Below are 20,431 nucleotides of genomic sequence, written 5' to 3' on the forward strand. Positions count from 1 at the left end.
CTCAGTGGGTAATGGGTCCTAGTCCTATAACCAACAGCCCATACTCTCAACATTCGGGAGCTGAGGGCATAAAGGTCTCAAGTTTAAGGTAGTCTTGCCAACATAGAAAGTTCAAGGCCAGTCTAGGGTACATGGAACCCTGCCTCAATTTAGATAGTTTACTGAACTCTGTGACAGTCAATAATCATCTGCCTCAGATATCCATGTATTTTTAGTGTTCATATCGATCATCAACAGTTAGTATAAAATGGATGCTAAACTGGTTAGAATACTGAACAGCACAGGTCAAGTCTCACTTTCTAAAAGAATCAAGTGATCTAATCTCAGACTAACATACCAAGTGATACATTAAATAAAACAAAGAACTCTACATTAATAAGTACATTAGTGGTGTACTTATTTCGACATGTTTTAGAAGAAGGGTCCATTAGTGATACCCTATGGTACAATGTATGTGTTAAAGAGCTGATAACCAACAGCTAACTTACCATCCTCTTGTGAGGAAGGATATGGATAAATATGGTGGGAAGCTTTTGACTTCTCATCAGTAAATGTCCCCTGCAAAGCAAATAAATAGATAACATAAAAATAAGGCACATGGCAAGCAAATCATTAGATGTAGATGCAAATTCTCTAAGAAAAATAAAAGCATTTAAAAAAAATTTTTTGTCAAGCAAAGGAACAACAATAGAAAATAAGTGTTTCTAGATATACAAGTAAGGACAGAATATTCTTTATCAAGTGTTTCAAATGTCTAAGAGCTTTTCAAAAAGATTTGGGAATATTTGTATATACTTTATCAACTATCATTAATCCCAAACCAAAAAATTCTCTAAACATTGAACTTACTGAGTATGTTAGCACTCAAAATGTTGTACCTTTACCATCAATAAGCATGCCTCAAGTTCTTAAAATTACTTCACAACCATCATAAACAATGAGCATGGGAACGCAACAACATAAGAGTAACTGTAAAGTGCATTCACCATGAAAACAATATAAGGTTTTGGCCAGACCTCAAACCTAAGAACTTGGGAAAACTGAAGGCTAAAATTGAAGGCCATCCTCAAATATACTAATTTTAAGGCTAGTCTAAGCTACTTGAGACTGTCTCACAAAAACAAACAATAGAACAAAAACAAACTCCCCAAGTTGCCAGTATGTAATTGGTTTCAAGCTTCTGCCCTCCCGCCTTAGCTGCCCAGCACCAATCATTAGCTGACATCAAGTCTGGCACATAAACTGGGGCTACATCAATAACAGATGAGAGAGACCCTTGAATTAACCACAGTGTACATCTTTGCTGTCACTTTATGTCAGTGTTGGAACACTGCTATGAAAATTAAGGGTAAAATATAACTAGGTCAGAGACTACTAAATATATCTTAAAAACAAAACAAAAAGCCCACAAAGCCATTTAGACTAACAACTGCTCATTCTTGATACCACACAAACAAGAAAAGTCAAGTATTCAATTTTAAGTAGCAACTCAAAGCATCCTCTCCATTTCTCCTTGAAAAATGAATATTACTCATTATCCCAAACCAATAAACATAATGCCACTTTATCTGTAGAAAACTAAAATATAAAAAAATTAGGACTACCTAAAACAGTTATCTGCCTCCTAAGTAAGGCCTTCAGACTCACTGAATTATCAGAATACATTTATGAATGGCTATCAGAAAGGAAAAGGAGTCTCCATGGCCAGCAAGTGTAAGCCAATGTACAACCGTGTACTTAAAACCTTGGCCAGTGAGCCTGTCACCACTGCATTCCAGCCTCACTTCTATGGTCAGATGACTCAGATGACATAGCAAGTCATTCTGTGCCTATCATCTGTGAAGTAGAGTAAATAAATTGTAGGTTTATCGGTGTTTTGCCAGCATGTATGGTTGTACACCACCTGAGTGCCTGGTACCCAGGGAGGCCAGACGAGGTTTTGGATCCCCAAAAACTGAAGAAACAGAAGGTTATGAACTGTCGGGAATGTTGGGAATCAAACTGGCGTCTTTGGAAAGAACAGTTAGTGCTCTTAACCAGAGTAATCTTTCTAGCATCACAATGTTTTAAAAAGATTTATTTATTTTATGTCTGTGAATGTTCTGCCTGTATTTGTCTTTCTACTACATGTTCCTGAAGCCTACAGAAGTCAGAAGAGACCTTCAGATGAACTAGAACAAGAGCTGCAGATGGTTGTGAGCTACTGTGGGGCTGCAGAGAACTGAATCCTGTCCTTTACAATAGCAACAAGTGCTCTTAACTACTGAGCCACCTCTGCAGCCCTGAAAGGAGGATTTTGTCGGGCAAGCAAGATGCCTCAGAGGTCAAGAGCACCCTCTGCAGTTGCAAAGGACCTTGGTTCCCAGCATCCTTGTATGAGCCGTTCTAGGAAACCGGATGCCCTCTTCTAGTCTCTACTGGTACTCTCATATACAAACACTTAAAATAAAGTAATAAGTAAGTCTGGATCAATGACACAAGCCTTATATTACCCTAGTACCCCAGAGGCAGACAGATTTCAGTGAGCTTAGTGCCAATCTGTTCTACACAATAAATCCCAAACCAACCAGAACTACATAGCAAAACCCTGCCTCAAATTGATTGATTGATTGATTGACTGATTCAGTGTTAGCCATTAACTCATTTAAAATGTTCCAGTGAAGTTGTATTCAAGAACAGTAATATTATTAGTGACTCCCTTCAATGCTAAGACACCAGGGCTAGAGCAAGTTAAAGCTCACTACAAGAGGCAAGCAATATGTCAAGTCCTGGTTGTGAACTCTAGCAGCACCTAGAAGACCTTATGAAACCAACTAGAAAATCTAGTATCTCTTTCAAGAGTATCCTTGGAAAATAATCAGTAAACAACAACAAAAATATCTCAGCTTAAAATGAAATAAGATAATGAAAGCACCAATTGCATGGAACAGCCGTTTGTTCATACTCAAAGTCTCGCTGCACTGCCTCAGTAGCCTCTCAAGTAGCCTCTAATACCTACAGGCAGGCACTATCATACTTGCCTAGAAACCAGACTTTTTTCCATTCATCTTACAAAAAGAACATACATAAAAAATACAACTAGATGTTGGAGGGTGAGGGTGGGGAGAGCAGACTAACAGGGCTTCACACACTCTGAGTTAAGAGATGATACTGGTCACTTTTTACTACATAAGCAAAACCTAAGGCTATCATAAACTCATCCCAATGAACATCTTAATGTACTCGGGAACTCGAGAAATCCTCCCTTCAAAGCAGACACATACGCAGAACAGATTTTGGGATTTATTACAGGCGTCCTACCACCACACTAAAGCAATCATGTCTATTACCTGATGCCGTTTGATGATATCTTTTAACTTGTTAGCCAACTTCAAATCAATGTCTGGAATGAGGTAGATGTTGGGTCTAGTCAGACAGTTGTTCTGAGAAAACAAAGACAGACTTTGAAATTCAAATGGTCTTGAAATGATGTCCACTAACTGTTGCTCATTCTTACAGAGTATTTACTTTAATTGTATGTGGAGATGTGTACACCATGGCACACAAGTAGTATTAGACAAGCATGTGAGGTCATTCTCTCTTTCTGCCATGTAGGTTATCAAGTACCTTTACCCACTGAGCCATCTCACAGGTCATGGGCCTGCGCTCATTCATCATCTTAATGGCTAAAGTTGACATTTAAACCTACATTTCTTAACATAGAAAAACAACCGTTTTGGTTTTGGGGGGAGCTTGGGGTGGGAGTTGGATGTGTGGTGAGACAGGGTTTCTCTATGTAGCCACGGATTTCTCTCTGTAGACCAGGGCTGACCTCAAACTCAAAGATCCACTTACCTCTGCCTTCTTGACTGCTGAAATTAAAGGTGTGTACTCCCATGCCTGGCTTGAAAGACATCTTTTGATACACAATATGATAGTCTTATCTCAAAATAAAACCTAGATGGCTCAGCAGGCTACTTAAAATCATCCCCAGATCCCTTCTGTAGCTAGACAAAGACTGCTGATAATCATCTGAATGAAATTCTTGCTAAAATACAGCAACGTCGGAGACAGTAGACCTTTAATCCTGGCATTCAGAAAGCAGAAGAAGGCTGATCTCTTTTGAGTTCCAAGACAGCTGGAGCTATATGGTGAGGTCCTATCTCAACCCTCATACCACAATAAAGGAAGGAAGGAAGGAAGGAAGGAAGGAAGGAAGGAAGGAAGGAAGGAAGGAAGGAAGGAAGGAAGGAAGGAAGGAAGGCAGGCAGGCAGGCTGGAGAGATGGTTTCGTGGGTAAAGTGCAGAATAAGCATAAGGAGTAGGTTCTGAATATCCAGTGTTCACACAGAAGCTGAGAGTGATGGCACACATCTGTAGTCCAAACTGATGTCTCCAATGTGTAAGAGACAAGCTCTCATCCCAGAAGCTTTTCTGCCATGCACTAACTAAAATGGCTATGGTCCAGGTTCAGGGAGAGATTCTTTCTCAAAAAGGTGAGGTAGAGAAACATCTCAATGGTTAAAAGTACCAGCTGAGCCGGGCGTTGGTGGCGCACGCCTTTAATCCCAGCACTTGGGAGGCAGAGGCAGGTGGATTTCTGAGTTCGAGGCCAGCCTGGTCTACAGAGTGAGTTCCAGGACAGCCAGGGCTACACAGAGAAACCCTGTCTCGAAAAGCCAAAAAAAAAAAAGTACCAGCTGTTCTTCCAGAGATTCAAGTTCAACTGTCAGTACCCACATGGCATCTCATTCCAGTTACAGGGAATCAGTGCCATCTTCTGACCTCGGTATGCACTGCGCATACATGATACACAGACACACAGACCACATTCATACATAAACTAAAAGCTTTTACTCAGAGCTAGTCTAGTGTGATGAAATGTCCGCTGTCCAAGCCCATGAACCCGAGTTCAATCCCCAGCACCACACAAGAGAGAGGAGAAAGAACTTACTCCACCAGCTGTCCCTCCCCTCTACACACGACATGGCACATGTGCCCATAATTACACACTGTGTAGATACATAAAAATAATTAATTTCAAACCAGGCAGTGGTGGCGCACGCCTCTAATCCCAACAACTGGGAGGCAGAGGCAGGCAGATCTAAGCTAACCTAGTCTACAGAGTGAGTTCCAGGACAGCCAGGACTATACAGAGAAACTGTCTCCAAATCAAAACAAACAAACAAACAAACAACTCCAGCAACACCAGCAAACCATGAGGTGGAAACATCTACCAATGGTACAGTCCTTGCCTGGCTCTAGATTCCAACCTCAGTACCATAACACCACTCCCCGTCAAAAAAGGGAAAAAACAAAACCAAAAACTCAGAAACAAAAATTTAACCATTCTTACATTCAAATTATGATCCAGTTGAGAAATAGTAGGTATTTATTATACAACCAGGGAACAAAATAAAGTAAAAATAATAAAGTCAACATCATCAAGAGTGCATATAGTGGGGGCTGGAGAGATGGCTCAGTGGTTAAGAGCACTGACTGCTCTTCGAGAGGTCCTGAGTTCAATTCCCAGCAACCACAGGGTGGCTCACAACCATCTGTAGTGGGATCAAATGCAGTCTTCTGGTGTGTGTTTGAAGATAGCTACAGTGTACTCATATAAATAAAATAAAAAAATTCTGATTATTTAAAAAAAAAAAAAAAAGAGTGCATATAGTACAGAGAAGCAGAACACAAATGACAGGCTGTGGCAGTGTATGCACCTATTTACCCTCAGCACTCGGGAGGCAGAGACAAGAGGATCCCAATGCTCTACGGTTCCACGCACTCTAGGGCTTCCACGTGAGAAAAATGATTCAAATAATAAATGAAGGGGCTGTGGGGGCTGGAGAGATGGCTCAGTGGCTAAAAGCACTGACTGCTCTTCCAGAGGTCCTGAGTTCAATTCCCAGCAACCACATGGTGGCTCACAACCATCTGTAATGAGATTTGATGCCCTCTTCTGGTGTGTCTGAAGACAGCTACAGTGTACTCATAAATAAAATAAATAGATCTTTAAAAATAAATAAATAAATAAATTAATTAATTAATGAAGGGGCTGGAGAGACAGCTCAGCAGTTAAGAGCACTGACTGTTCTTCGGAAGGTCCTGAGTTCAATTCCCAGCAACCACACGGTTGCTGACAACCATCTATAATACGATCTGATGCACTCTTCTGGGGTGTGTCTGAAGATGGCTACAGTGTACTCATATAAATAAAAATAAACAGTAATAATAATAATAATAAATGAAGCAAATAAAGAGAAATATCACATATGCCTTTAATCCAACAGAAAGAAGAATCTCTGAGTTCAAGGGCAGCCTGGTCTACATGTGAGTTCTAGGTCAGCCTAGTTCTAGTTTATATATTGAGTTTCAGGAAAGTCAGGACTAAAAGAGACACTGTCTCAAAAGTAAGAAAAAAAAATTTTGGTATTGACACTTATCTGTCTTAAATGACCAGATCAATTACAGCTCTAATCCCAAAACACATAAAAACAATAAACTTATGTATTTCAACAAAGTCCTCTCCTTTATCTTTTGTAATCTAATACAGTCTTAGAATTAGAAGCATATTAAAGTGACTAATAGATTTTAAATTTAGGAATAGGGGCTACTGAGGTAGAATTGTTAGGCCAACCTGGGACTAAAGACGCCCTATCTACAACATGATAGAAGGGAAAGAGGAAAGACTGAGGCAAAGGAGAGGAGTGGGACAGGGACAACAAGGCCTAAGTCTCCAACTTACCTGTACCAAAGTTTTCTCAATGTTCATGAACATTTCAACGTTACGATCCATTCGGGATGGATTCTGAAGATCAAATCTCCGCCTAACAGAGAAAAAAAAAAGCTTTACTAAGTTCATCTTCAGTCTTAAACAAGTGGAAATTGGATTATGGAATTTAACTTAAATGAATTTAAAAGACTTAGAAACTAAGCTAGCCCCAAAGATGACTCATCCACAGAATCCACAGTGGAAGAACAGATTCCCAAGTTGTCCTCTGACCTATACACAGACAAACAAGTTAAAAATTGGTTAAAATTTCTTTTAAAGACACACCCCAGTCAAAACGAAGTACCAATGTCATGAATTCCTATTTTCCTTCAGTCTAAGATTACATAATATAGAAAAGTAGTTCACAAGGCTGGGGACATAGTTTGTGATAGAATGCTTGCCTAGCATATAAAAGAGACTGGATTCTTCAACCCCTGCCATTACAAGGGAAAAAATGTGAAGTAATGCTATTCCACAGATTTAATGACAGGGAATCACATATGCAAACATGGAATGTTTGTTTGTTTTTTAAAGCCATATTGTTTATCGCTGGCAAATTGGCAGTAAAGATACTGATAAGCGGATAAGGCTGAGAACCTGAGTTCCATCTCAACTGACTCCAAAAGTTGTCCTCTTACTTCTACATGGATCATGCCTGTGCAAGGTGTGGCGAGTTTTTGGGGGCCACCTGGCAGGAATCTGACATTGGGCCAGGGCGAGGAAGTTAATTACAGGCAGGAATCTAATTTTAGGATAGAGCAAAGCAGTAGGCTTCACTAATGAATATGACTTTCAGCTAGGACCGGGAAGTAGGCTGAGATATCTTGGTCATCCATTTAAGCCCTGAGGAACAGTGATCACAGTGATCTAGGGACTTTATTGCCTTGCTTGTTCCTTAAATTTGTGTACTTATTGTACTGCTTGACCTTATCACTTGCATGTAATGGTATAAAAGCAGACTTGGGAAAAAATAAATCTGCCTCAGAACTGGCTGGGGTCGTGCTACAATGTTGTCTAATTGTCTTTTTTGTTTTTAATCCTCACTCCTGCGCTGGAGAACCTGTTGACTGACTGAGCTGGCTTGGTCACCCACGAACATACACAAAAGGATTTTGTATATGCGTTGCTGGGCATGGTAGTACATACCTTTAATCACAGTACTAAGGAGGCAGAGGCAAGCCAATCTCTGTGAGTTTCAGGCCAGCTAACACTACAAAAATCAAAACCAAGAACAACAAAAAACCCTATCTCAGAAAAAAAAAAAAAAAGGAATTTTAGTTATTTTACAAGACAGAAAGTATGACACACACAAATGGGTGCCACAGCACGTGTGTGGAAGTCAGAGAAAAAAATCATTTACAACTCCCCAAAGGAAGATGAAATCTAAATCTAAGATGAAATTAGGAAGATGCTAATCTCTCAGGACAGCTTCCACTCCCACATCAGGTGACTCCCAACTGCCTGTAACTCCAGCTCAAAAGGATCTGTTGCTCTCTTCAGGCCTCTATCAGTACCTACACTCACATGTACATACACCCCCCCAGAGACCCTATATACATAACCCCAAAATAAATACATATACATAAATAAAAAATAAAATTAAAACGGTAATTTTCAACAAACCATGTTAAAACTATTTTCTAAATTCCAGCAAATTCCATCTATGTATCTCCAGTGTCTGAAAAGTTAATGCAGGAAACAATGATGGAAGAGTCCTCACAGACAGCATTTTATCCCAGGAAACAGCTACTGTAAAAGTAGATCCATGGAAGATTCTACAGTCAGGCTTTAAAAGGCAAAGCACAAAATTCACTAAAAATGGGTGGTGCTAGAGATTAAAATCAATAAGGAATTTCCAATGATAATGCTTTAAGATAAGAGACCTTAAAATCCAAAGGGTGGGTTAATTTAGAGAAACAAAGTGTAGAAAAAAATCTAGAGACACATCCTGGAAACAGGTATTTGCTTGCACAGGGAAAGAGACAGATCTATCATACTTGAGCACCCAAAAAGTTACTTTCAGCTATAGGTATGAGATAAGGCCCAAGACTTCAGCATTGGGCAAGACATCCAGCCCAAGAGATCTAACAGGCTTCGTCAAATGGCCTCAGGCTACAGCAGCAAAAAGCCATCCACTGGGGAGGCAACATCCTGGGTCCTAAGTCGATGGTTCACATTGCCAAGCTGGAAAAGGCTAAGGCTAAAGAACTCACCACTAAACTGGGTTTAAAAAATGTACATTAAGTTCTCTGTACATAAATATAATTACAAGATTAAAAAAAAGGAATAGGAAGGTTGTTTTGAATCTTTGTTACATTGTATTTTACAGCCTAGATTAAATAAGAAAGCAGCATTTAAAGTATGCTATTAGCAGACATATTACTTAAAAGATCTGCCGGGCGGTGGTGGCGCACGCCTTTAATCCCAGCACTTGGGGGGCAGAGGCAGGCGGATTTCTGAGTTCGAGGCCAGCCTGGTCTACAGAGTGAGTTCCAGGACAGCCAGGGCTACACAGAGAAACCCTGTCTCGAAAAACCAAAAAAAAAAAAAAAGATCTAAACTATCTTGGTGCTAGAAAGACAAGTTGCGGTGACCACTCCTCACGGGACATGACAATCTAGAGAACTGTTTTTCTGGAAATGAATTTTTTATGTTCCAAGCTGGCTTCAAAATCACCATTTGGCCTATCCTTAAACACCTGATCATCCTGCCTTCTACTTCATGTGCTGAGATTATAAACCAGTACCTTGACAGACATCTTTGAGCACTTTTTTGAAAAATACAGATTAAATATACCTGATAAGGTTAGTATAAATAACTGAGCCGGGCAGTGGTGGCGCACGCCTTTGATCCCAGCACTTGGGAGGCAGGGGCAGGCGGATCTCCGAGTTCGAGGCCAGCCTGGTCTACAGAGTGAGTTCCAGGACAGCCAGGGCTGCACAGAGAAAGCCTGTCTCGAAAAAAAACAAAACAAAACAAAACAAAAAAAATGTTTTCTTTATAAGAGCTGCCTTAGTCATGTTGTCTCTTCACAGAGATATATAATGGTAACTAAGACACAGCAACAGAATGAAACTTGATCATCTTAGTTACAAAGAGTATAAAAGAGAAAAAAATAATGGGATACTTGAGAAACAGAACTCTTTTAAATCATTGGCAGAAATGTTAATGAGGCTGAACCTGGTAGCTCAGGACTATATCCCGACTTTTCAATACTGTCATGGTGGTTTAAGTTCAATGCCAGCCTAGTCTACAGAGAGAGAGAGAGAGAGAGAGAGAGAGGGGGGGGGCGGGGGGGAGGGGGGGAGGGGCGGGGAGGGGGGGGGAGGGAGACAGACACAGACAGACTAGCAACTTTAAAAATATATTTTTTAAGCAGAGAGGGGAGAGGGGTGTGGCTTACCAGTAGGGCACTAGGTAGCATGCTCAAGACCATAGCATGATGAGTCCCCAGCAGTAAAGAGAAAAGGATATAATGAGTTCAAAGTAGTATATGTTTTAGCTTGGTTCAAGGTTAAGAGTCCATCATCAGGGAAATTAATGGAGGAACTGAAGCTGAGACCATGGCTTATTCTCTATGGCTTTCTCAGTTCCCTACGGACTGCCCCCAAAGTGAGCTGGGCCTTTCCTCATCAATTTAAAAAAAAAAAAAAAATGCCCTACAGGCTTACTATAGGCCAATAAAATAGAGGTATTTTCTCAAGGAAGGTTCCCTTTTTTCAGATAACTCTAGCTTGTATCAGGTTAACAACAACAACAAAAAAAAAAAAACAAAAACAAAAACAAACCAACAACCAGGATGGTATAGCTCCTCAAAAAATTAAAAATAAACATACAGCAAGCTATACATATGTCATTACTGGATATATGCCCAGTATACTGGGTATATATGTCAATACAATAGCAGCACTCATTTTTACTTCAATCCTATTTACAATAGCCCAGATGTGGAATTATCTACAAGGGGTGGGCAGCATCAAAGACTCACCCAAGAAAAACAAAATCATACCATGAAAGCTGCCTAGAGTTGGATAATAAAAAGCCAGCACTGGCAGTGTATGGCAGTGTAATGCCAGCACTCTGGAGGCAGTAGTGGGCATGTATCTTTTGAGTTTCAAGCCAGACTGGTACATATAGGGAGGAGTTTTAGGTCAGCCAGAGCTACATAGTGAGACACTCTGCCTCAGAAAAACTCAACCTCACACCAGCACTCAGTCTTCAACTATGTCCATCTCCTAAGAACCCAAAATCAAAACATGGAGTTCAATCCCTGAATCCATGTGGTGGAAAAGAACTGACTCCCACAGATTGTCTTCTGCCCTCCACAAATGTACCATCGCAGGCACATGCCCACATGTAGATATATAAAATAAATGTTTTAAACATGTATTTTATGTATCTGAGTGCGCTATTTGCACATACGTATACCTGCATGCCAGAAGAGAACATTACATTTATGTATGTGAGTATACTGTTGCTATCTTCAGACACACCAGAAGAGGGCGTCAGATCCCATTATAGATGGCTGTGAGTCCCCATGTAGTTACTGGGAATTGAACTCAGGACCTCTGGAAGAGCAGTCAGTGCTCTTAACTGCTGAGCCATTACTCCAACCCCAAAATGTAATAAATCTTTTAAGGTAAGATCCCACCCCCACACCCCCACCTCCGAGAGCTGGAGACCGAACCCAGGGCCTTGCACTTGCTAGGCAAGCGCTCTACCACTGAGCTAAATTCCCAACTCCAAGGTAAGATTTTTTAAAAAAAGATTTATTTATACGAGTACACTATAGCTGTCTTCAGACACATCAGAATAGAGTATTGAATCCCTATTACAGATGGTTGTGAGCCACCATGTGGTTGCTAGGAATTGAACTCAGGACCTCTGAAAGAGCAGTCAGTATTCTTAACCCGAGTCATCCCTCTAGTCCAAGATTTTTTTTAAAAAAAGAAGTTAACTCTATCCTTCAGAAGAAAACCAAGTTACTAAGAAATTTTTGCCACGGGCTGGAGAGATGGCTCAGCGGTTAAGAGCACTGACTGCTCTTCCAGAGGTCCTGAGTTCAAATCCCAGCAACCACATGGTGGCTCATAACCATCCGTAATGAGATTGGATGCCCTCTTCTGGTGTATCCGAAGACAGCGACAGTGTACTAATAAAATAAATAAATAAATAAATAAATAAATAAATCTTTAAAAAAAAAAAAAAAAAGAAATTTTTGCCACATCCTGAAAGATAAATCTCTTAGCACTCCAATTCTGAAAATTAAGTTGTACAATCTCTTCACAAATATGCAATTAAATTACCAGGGATTCCCACTCAACCCAGTCTGGTCTACATCGTAGGCTTTAGGACAGCTGAGGCAACTAGAGACTCCATCTCAAAACAACAACAAAAATAAACAACAAAACTACCACAAGTGTGTGTATACAGATAATTTCCTTGTAGCTAGGGATATATAGCAGGACAAATTCTTAGCATGCATGGGGCCCTCAATTCAATCCCTAGTACACAAAAAATGAAACATACTATTTTCCTAATAAAAACCATTTAGTTTTAGATGTTTTCTGAGGGGGTTGTTACAGACTCACAGAAATCTGCCTGCCTCTGCCTCAAGTGCTGGGATGAAAGAGGTTCCTACCACCACACCTGACTGAAACTACGATCTTGAGAAAGTCTTTTAAAAAGTGAAATAGTGAAAAAATTAAAAAAAAAAAAGCCTTACCTTGCCATTAACACCAATATTCTTACAGAACCCCCTACATAAAAAAAATATGATCTCATATCAAGAATCATCATCATATCAAAACACGAAAATGAATTAAAAACTTACCACCCCTGTTCGTTTTTATACTTGTAAGCAGCTCCAAGAATGTGACACAAGGTGCCTCCAGCTTTGAAATCCATGAAACATTTTGCCTACAAACCACAAATTGCACAAGAGAATAAGAAAATGTTTCAATAACATCATGTTATACTTGAAATGTAAAGACTCCTATCAGCAAGAAAAGTGCTCTACCAGTCAACTGTACTGCCAGGCCTCCTTTTGAAGTCTAGTTTTCAGACACCTTGGCTAATCTCAAGCTTACTCTATAGTCCAAGGAAGCCTTAAAAACTTTTACTTCAGCCTCCTAGTAACCTGGATTATATACTTGAACCACAAGGTCTAGCTCACAGTGCTATTTTTTATTTTTATCTTATTTATTTTTGTTTTTTTGAAACAGGGTTTCTCTCATGTAGCCCTGGTTATCTTGGAACTCACTCTGTAGACCACACTGGCCTAAAACTTAGAAACTCACCTGCCTCTGCTTCCCGAGTGCTAGAATTAAAGGCGTGCACCACCACTGCCCAGCTTCTGTTTTTTAAAAATAGGCTCTCATGTAGCTCATGTTGGTCTCAAATGAGCACTGTAGCCAAGACTGACTTTCAACTTTTAATCTTTCTGCCTCCATCTCATAAGTACTGAAGAAACAGAGGAATGAGCTACCATAACAAGCTAAAAGAAAGGGGTTTTCCTCCAGCTTTAAAATTATATTTACAGCTGGGCAGTGTGAAATCCTATTTCAAATAAACAAAAATAAATAAATGAACAAATAAAATCAAATCACATTTACTAGGCTGGAAAGATGGCTCAGCACTTGAGGTTACCAACACACAAGTGGCGACTCAACTATCTAACACTCTAATTCTAGGGGTCTGAGGCTCTCCTGACTTCTACAAACCCTGCAATCAAGCACACAAACCTACACTCAGACACACAGATATACAAAATAATTAAGAATTTTAAAAAGTCTTAAAAGTAAAAAAATAGTTGGCGCGGGGTGGGGAGAACCTAGTGATGGTGCACACCTTTAATCCAGCACTCAAGGCAGAGGCAAGAAGATCTGAGGCCAGCCTGATTTAGACTGAATTCAAACACAAACTGTCTCAAAATAATAAAAACAAACGAAAAATAAAGTATCAATGCTGTTAATTATCCTTCTCATGCAATTTCCTTTTACAGAATCACAAACCAGAAAAATCTTTCATTTGAGAAAATGTTAATTTCAATTTTGAGAGGAAAAGAAACATCTGGTTGTCTGGCCCTCAGCCATGAATTATTTTTAATTATAGTTTATGACTAAAAATATTCTCCTGTAATCAGTCAACCCTTAGTAAATAATGGCTTCCATGTCCAAAGCACCCTATCCTGTCATTTTGGGTGACGACACTTAGATATTCAGAATTAGGAATAACAAAGGAATGAGAATCGTATTTTAAAAATAAATATCTTCTTTGTTTTTGTTTCTAAGTAGCTCTGGCTGTCCTGGGGCTCACTACTATATTGACCAGGCTGGCCCTGAATTCAGAGATCCAACTGCCTCAGCCTCCCAAGTGCTGGGATTAAAGGTAAAGGTATCTATCTTTATACCAGACTTTAAAAAACAAAACCAAGTAAAAAGCTTTATTCTAGAACAGCCAGAGCTAGAGACTGTCTCAGAAACAAAAAGTATTTTATAGATGCACAGATTTTACTCTAAATCATGTAACATGTGATAAAATATACTAAGTATTATGCTGCTATAGATATATTGTAGGTTTATTTTATGTATATGGCATTTTGCCTGCATATACACACATGCACCATGTGCATAACACACATAGAAGCACACATATAGATAAATAAAAATTAATAGTCATGAAAAAATTGTATTAACTGAGCATGGTGACAGACAATTTTTTTTTAAGATTTATTTATTTCATGTATGAGTACATATGAGGCAGAGACACAAAGGCATAATCGTTGAACTCACGGCCAGCATGGCCAACAGAGTACGTTACAGGACAGCCAAGGCTACATAGAGAAACTGACTAAAAAAAAAAAAACCCAAAACAACTAAACAAACAAACCAAAAGAAAGAAAAAAAATTTAATTGATAAAATTTGTATTTATTAGCTGGAAATGGTGGTGCATGACTTTAATTTCAGCACTTGGGAGGCATAGGCAGGCAGATCTCTGTGAGTTGCAGGCCAGCCTGGTCTACTGAGTAAGTCCAGGACAGCAAGGGCTATGAACATTGAGAAATTCGAAAGATAAAACACTGTATTTAGCCAGGCGGTGGTAGCGCACACCTTTGATCCCAGCACTTGGGAGGCAGAGGCAGGCAGATTTCTGAGTTCGAGGCCAGCCTGGTCTACAGAGTGAGTTCCAGGACAGCCAGGGCTACACAGAGAAACCCTGTCTAGAAAAAAAAAAGAAAAAAGAAAAAAGAAAAGAAAAAGAAAGAAAGAAAGAAAGAAAAAAGGAAAACACTGTATTTACTTATTTTGTGGTAAGGAACACAAGCGATACAGCACAAGAGTAAACATAACAGGATGACTTAAGAGAGTGCGCTTTTCTGTCACCGTGCAGTTCCAGAGTTGGAATTCTGGGTTATCAAGCAGGGTAGCACGTGCTTTCATCTGCTCAGCCACCTCACTGTCCCTTTATTTAATTTTAGAAGTATATGCACAAGGCCCTAGGCTCAAAAACCAGAAAGAAAAGATGTCTCCAATTCCGTACAAGCATGCTCTTGCTGTGGCTCTCCACTAGAATACTACAGTTCTCTGACTGCTGAGGACACTCATCTTGTTCACTGTTCTCTTCTGCAGAAATTCATTTACATACTTCACATGGCAGAGAAGGCAGAAAGTCAAGGTGCTTGCTACCAAGCCTGGTGACTTGAGTTTGTTCCCTGTGCCCCACGTGGTGGAAAAATCCGACTCCTGGGAGTTGGTCTGGCCTCATGCTATTATGGCAGGCATGTGTCCAAACACATACAAGCACACACAAGTAAATAAACTTAAAATTTCAATTAACACACACACACCTCTAACAGACAAGTATCAGTATAGACAGCACAGCCGAGAGCAACCCTAACAGAAAAATATTACTGCTCTGTGATTGTCGCAGAACATAGAAGACATTAAATGGCATAGCCCACTAGAATTCTACCACTAAGCTGAAAATGACAGCATAGCCTATGACCTCAGCTCAAGAAGTGAAGGCCAAAGAACAGTTCACAGCCTGCCTCTAATATAGACGGCTCCAGGACAGCCCTGGGTTCTGTGTGATGTCTCACAAACAAACAAACACGCACCTCCTCTGTACAAGTTGTTCCCTCCACTCCTATACTGCCTGGCAACAGTAAGGGAAATCAACTCTAAGTGACACCTAAAAGTACAGAAACTGAAGCTGCTAACAAGTTCACCCACTTACAGGTAGTTTGGTGAAAGCTGGGTTGGTGACATGCTTCCCAAAGGCATCTTCTTGGAACTGTAGAAGCTGCACCACCAATCCAGCCAGTGTTTTATTGGTAGGAGCATCCGCATGAACATACTGCAAGATAAAGACACATTCAAAACCTGGTACAGCTAATGCTGGAGAGAAAGCTACACTACATTAGTTCCTAGTACCTACTAAGTAATGGCACTATACCACATTTTAGGTGTATAAAGTTCATTCTCCACTGTAAAGAATCATAAAAATAGTACATGTACATACTTAAAGGCAGATCATAAATGCTAAAGAGATGGCTTAGCAATTATGAGTAAATGCTCTTACCCAAATGGCAGTTCAGAAATGTCTGTAACTCCAGTTGGAGATCCCATGACCTCTCCAGGCCTGAGGATACCAGTTATGTATGGGGTACACAGACATACATGTAGGAAAAGCACCCATAAGCAACCACACAAAAAAGACTAACTGGGCTGGAGCGATGGCTCAGTGGTTAAGAGTACTCACTGTTCTTCCAAAGTACCCTTGTTCAATTTCCAGCACCCACATGACAGCTCACAACTGCAACTACAGTAATAGAGGATCCAACACCCTCACAGAGACATACATGCAGATTAAACAACAATGCAGATAAAAATGAATTAATCATTTTAAAAAAGGCAAGCCAATGGTAAAGACAGGAAGTAGTTTCATGACAAAGGAGGTGTAACTAATGAATTAACTGCAGAACCTTTGATAGAGCTGGAGGGATGGCTCAGCACTTGAGTGCATGGCTGCTTTTCCAGAGTGTCCAGGTTTGATTCCCAGCACTCACACGGCAGCTCAAAGCCATGCTAATTCCTGATGACCCAAAGCGCTCTTCTAGCTTACACATACACCAGGCAAACTTTGGTAGAGATATGCATGCAGGCAAAATACCCACACATATAAATTAAGAACAAATTTAACTTTTTTTTTTTTTTTAATTTGAGCCCACTATTGTGGCTCATCCTCATAATCCCAAAACTCTAGACTTGAAAGGCAGGTCTGCAAGGAACTGACGACCATTCTAGCCAACAAAGGGAGTTTTAGGGCTTCTGAGTACAGTGATTTTTGGTCTTTTGAAGTGAAGTCTTATGTGGGCCAGGCAGAAAGAAAGAGACCTTCCATGTCTCATTTGTTTCATATTAATTGCTGATATTTAAATTTCTGTTCTAGTGCTGACGATGGCTCAGAAGATAAGAATGCTTGCTGCTCTTCCCAAAGACTAGAGTTCGGTTCCCAGTACCCATACCATGCAGGTTACAACTGCTTTTACCTCGTTTCACCGAATTAGATGCCCTCTTCTGGCCTCTGTGGACATCCACATGCACGTGATACACACAAAGAAACCTTTAAATTTATATGTTCTAAATAAACTGTAAAATGCAATAGAAGTGACTAGTAAACCAGTGCAGTGGCACATGCCTACAATCCTCGGCAGAAGACAGGCAGGCAGATCTTTCTAAGTTTGAGGTTAGCCTGGTCTACATAGTGAGACCTTGTTTCAGAAACAAGGGAGAGAAGGTAGAGGAGAAAGAGGACAAAGTTTAGTATACACCAAGCAGAAGTAAGTCAACTCTATTTCTGACTTCAAAGTCTTAGAGACATGATCACTTCTGAAAGCACCAGTTTATTACCAAAGCAACCCAAGGTCTCTGTCAGACACAAATAGGCTTCACTAAGCTGCAGACACTGAGTGAAATGGTTCAGACTAGTTTGTCCTTTAGTTTTTTAGGACAGGGTCTCCACTAGTAGTCTAGGTTTGCCTTGAGTTTCTTAGGTAACAAAGATGGCCTTGAACTTCTGATCTTCTTGCTTACACCTCTCAAAAGACTGCAGTAGCCGGGCAGTGGTGGCGCACGCCTTTAATCCCAGCACTTGGGAGGCAGAGGCAGGTGGATTTCTGAGTTCGAGGCCAGCCTGGTCTACAGAGTGAGTTCCAGGACAGCCAGGACTACACAGAGAGACCCTGTCTCGAAAAACCAAAAAAAAAAAAAAAAAAAGACTGCAGTAAGAGCTACCAATGCCTGGTTTTAATGTGGTGCTGGAGTTCAAACTCTGGACCTAACCCATGCTAAGCAAACACTCAACAAACCGATTTAAATACTAGGTCCTAGTTTAACTTTTCATTCATTCAACAAACAATAAACAACTATTAAGCAAGATGAGGCAGTTACATGTCAACTATGAGACAGAACATGGAGTTGCATCTTCACGATGGCAAATCTCAACATCCATTCTAGGTCCTCAATGGGGTAACCACTACTACTGATTTTAAGAGCAGAGGAAGTGTTTTGGCTGTTTCATTTTATCAACTAAGGGAGTCATTCTTCAACATTTATATAAAGGTGAAATTTTACTAGAGGTATTATTGGGGCCAGTGAGGTGGATACACGCTGGTAAAAGCACTTGTTACAAGCCTCACAACCTAAGTTCAATTCCTGGACCCGTATGGTGTTAGAGGAGAATCAATTTGCTTAAGTTGACATGCAAACAGGAGCTGGGTGCACCCCTCCAAAAATAAATAGATGCAATTTTTTAAAGTATTAACAAAGGGTTAATTCACAACTTCGTAAAACAACTGACTCAGCAGAATTTGCATTCAAAAGCACGGGAAACACGAGTTTTTAAAAAACATGATTAACACTACAAAAAATATAGATATGAACTGAGCTTTCAATTGTACTCACATCTTTACACGTCACCTAAAGTACAATGAAGTAGAAAACCAACACTTTTAATAGTCCTGAATCAACCCTACAATGCAAGGTTTAAACCTACATTAATCCACAAGGTCAGTCATCCAAGGTCCCCTACGAATCCACACAGGGTAGCAAGTCCTGAGTTACCTACCCGCTTAACAACTGGTCTCTAAACAAAACTTAAAGATACTTTTATTAAGATGGGCTCTTTGTTCCCACACCTAAGGCAGCTAACAAAAGAACAGAAACACACGCTCTACGACTCTGTCCAGCTCTACCTCTTCTGCACTTAAGAGCGAGCGAGCTGGGACTTCCCACGCGAGTGCGTGGGCCCCTGAGAGCCAGCAGCTGGGCCAGATCGCCGCGTGCCTAGAGTCGCCCGCGGGGGCGTGGCAAGCGCCGAGCCGGCCTTTGTTGTCCCTCGTGGCGCGCGGAGGGGGGGAGGGGCAGCCCGAGGCTTGAGAAGCCAGCAGCCACCATCAGCCCCCGTCGCGTGGCTCCTCGGTCCCCATGGGCGCGCGCGAACCCACCTTCTTGTAGTGCTTGCCCAGCCAGACTCGCACCGAATCTAGCTGGGACACCGTGTCCGGGCTCTCCCAAAACTTGCTGGCCGGGCCCCCGTCCTTCCTCCGGTACACAGCCAGCCCGGAGGCCGCCGCCGCACCCCCTGCACCCACAGCGCCTGCTGCTGCTCCCGGACCGCCACCCGCTGTCGCGGCCATAGTCACCGTCCGTCGTGTCTACCGCCCGGCCTAGCCTGGCCCTCGCGGCGTTTCCCGTTCGCACCCGCGCGCGCGCGCGCAGATACTACCTCCTCCTCCTTCTAGCCCCGCCCAACCAACCCTCTTCCGGTGCCGAGGCGCGGACACGCCCCTTCTGGACCCTGGAGCTGCAACGGACAGGCGCTAAGAGCGGTCGTACGCATGCGCAGCACGCCAGTCGTCCGCTACAGAAAGAGGCTGCGCGCCTTTTCCTCTGGTCTCTCAGGACTGAGCTCCAGCCTTTGCTCTTAGTGGAAACTACGAATTACTCTCCTGGGCTTCCATTGTCTATTCGTTAGGCGATCAACAACCTCAAGGAAGTTCTGTATCACTGTTTGAGAAAGCCGTCTAGGGTGTGCAGTGCGAGCCAAGGGGCCAACCCCGAGCCCTAGTAAGCAATTCCTGCTGCGCCTGGAGGCCGCGTCCGCTTTTGGAAACCTGCATTCAGGACCCAATCTTGCTTGGGGCTTGGGCTTCACACGCACTCGGGCCTTCATTAATGTTTCTCGAACCACATCAGATGGTTTCTGCCTCGTCGGCCTAGCTCCAGCTACTCCTGCGACCTCGACATTATCTTCCTTTGTGATAGTCGCACTTCAGGGACTCTCAAATTCATCACTTTAAAAGTATTCCAGAGCCAGGCGGTGATGGCGCACGCCTTTAATCCCTGCACTTGGGAAGATTTCTGAGTTCGAGGCCAGCCTGGTCTACAGAGTGAGTTCCAGGACAGCCAGGGCTATCTATACAGAGAAACCCTGTCTCGAAAAACCAAAAAAAAAAAAGTACTCCAGGAAACCAGTCCCTGAGTGAAGAGGTGATCACAATCACCCAGTGGTTTATTTGTAGCTCTCTCTTCAACCTTGTGTTTTTATTATATCATCGGCATTGGGAACAGGACGCTTTATCTACATTTGATGAATGAATAGTCTATGAAGGC

General features: G+C 41.4%; 1 protein-coding gene across 1 annotated transcript in view; it reads right to left on the bottom strand.

Annotated features, from left to right (window-relative positions):
- Smarcc1 (SWI/SNF related, matrix associated, actin dependent regulator of chromatin subfamily c member 1) overlaps positions 1-19,511 on the bottom strand; it is a 96,275-nt gene extending 76,764 nt beyond the window's left edge. Inside the window, exons 1-6 of the mRNA XM_028785369.1 lie at positions 19,264-19,511; positions 15,993-16,112; positions 12,588-12,673; positions 6,728-6,809; positions 3,330-3,422; positions 489-558 (exon numbers count right to left, since the gene is read on the bottom strand). Of these exons, the coding sequence (XP_028641202.1) occupies positions 489-558; positions 3,330-3,422; positions 6,728-6,809; positions 12,588-12,673; positions 15,993-16,112; positions 19,264-19,455 (643 nt within the window). The 5' untranslated portion in view covers positions 19,456-19,511. The remainder of the gene's footprint in view (positions 1-488; positions 559-3,329; positions 3,423-6,727; positions 6,810-12,587; positions 12,674-15,992; positions 16,113-19,263) is intronic.
- Between the last annotated feature and the right edge of the window lie 920 nt (positions 19,512-20,431).

This window comes from Grammomys surdaster, unplaced genomic scaffold, assembly GCF_004785775.1.
Source record: "Grammomys surdaster isolate TR1022 unplaced genomic scaffold, NIH_TR_1.0 125216, whole genome shotgun sequence".
In the NCBI taxonomy this organism is placed as follows: Eukaryota; Metazoa; Chordata; class Mammalia; order Rodentia; family Muridae; genus Grammomys; species Grammomys surdaster.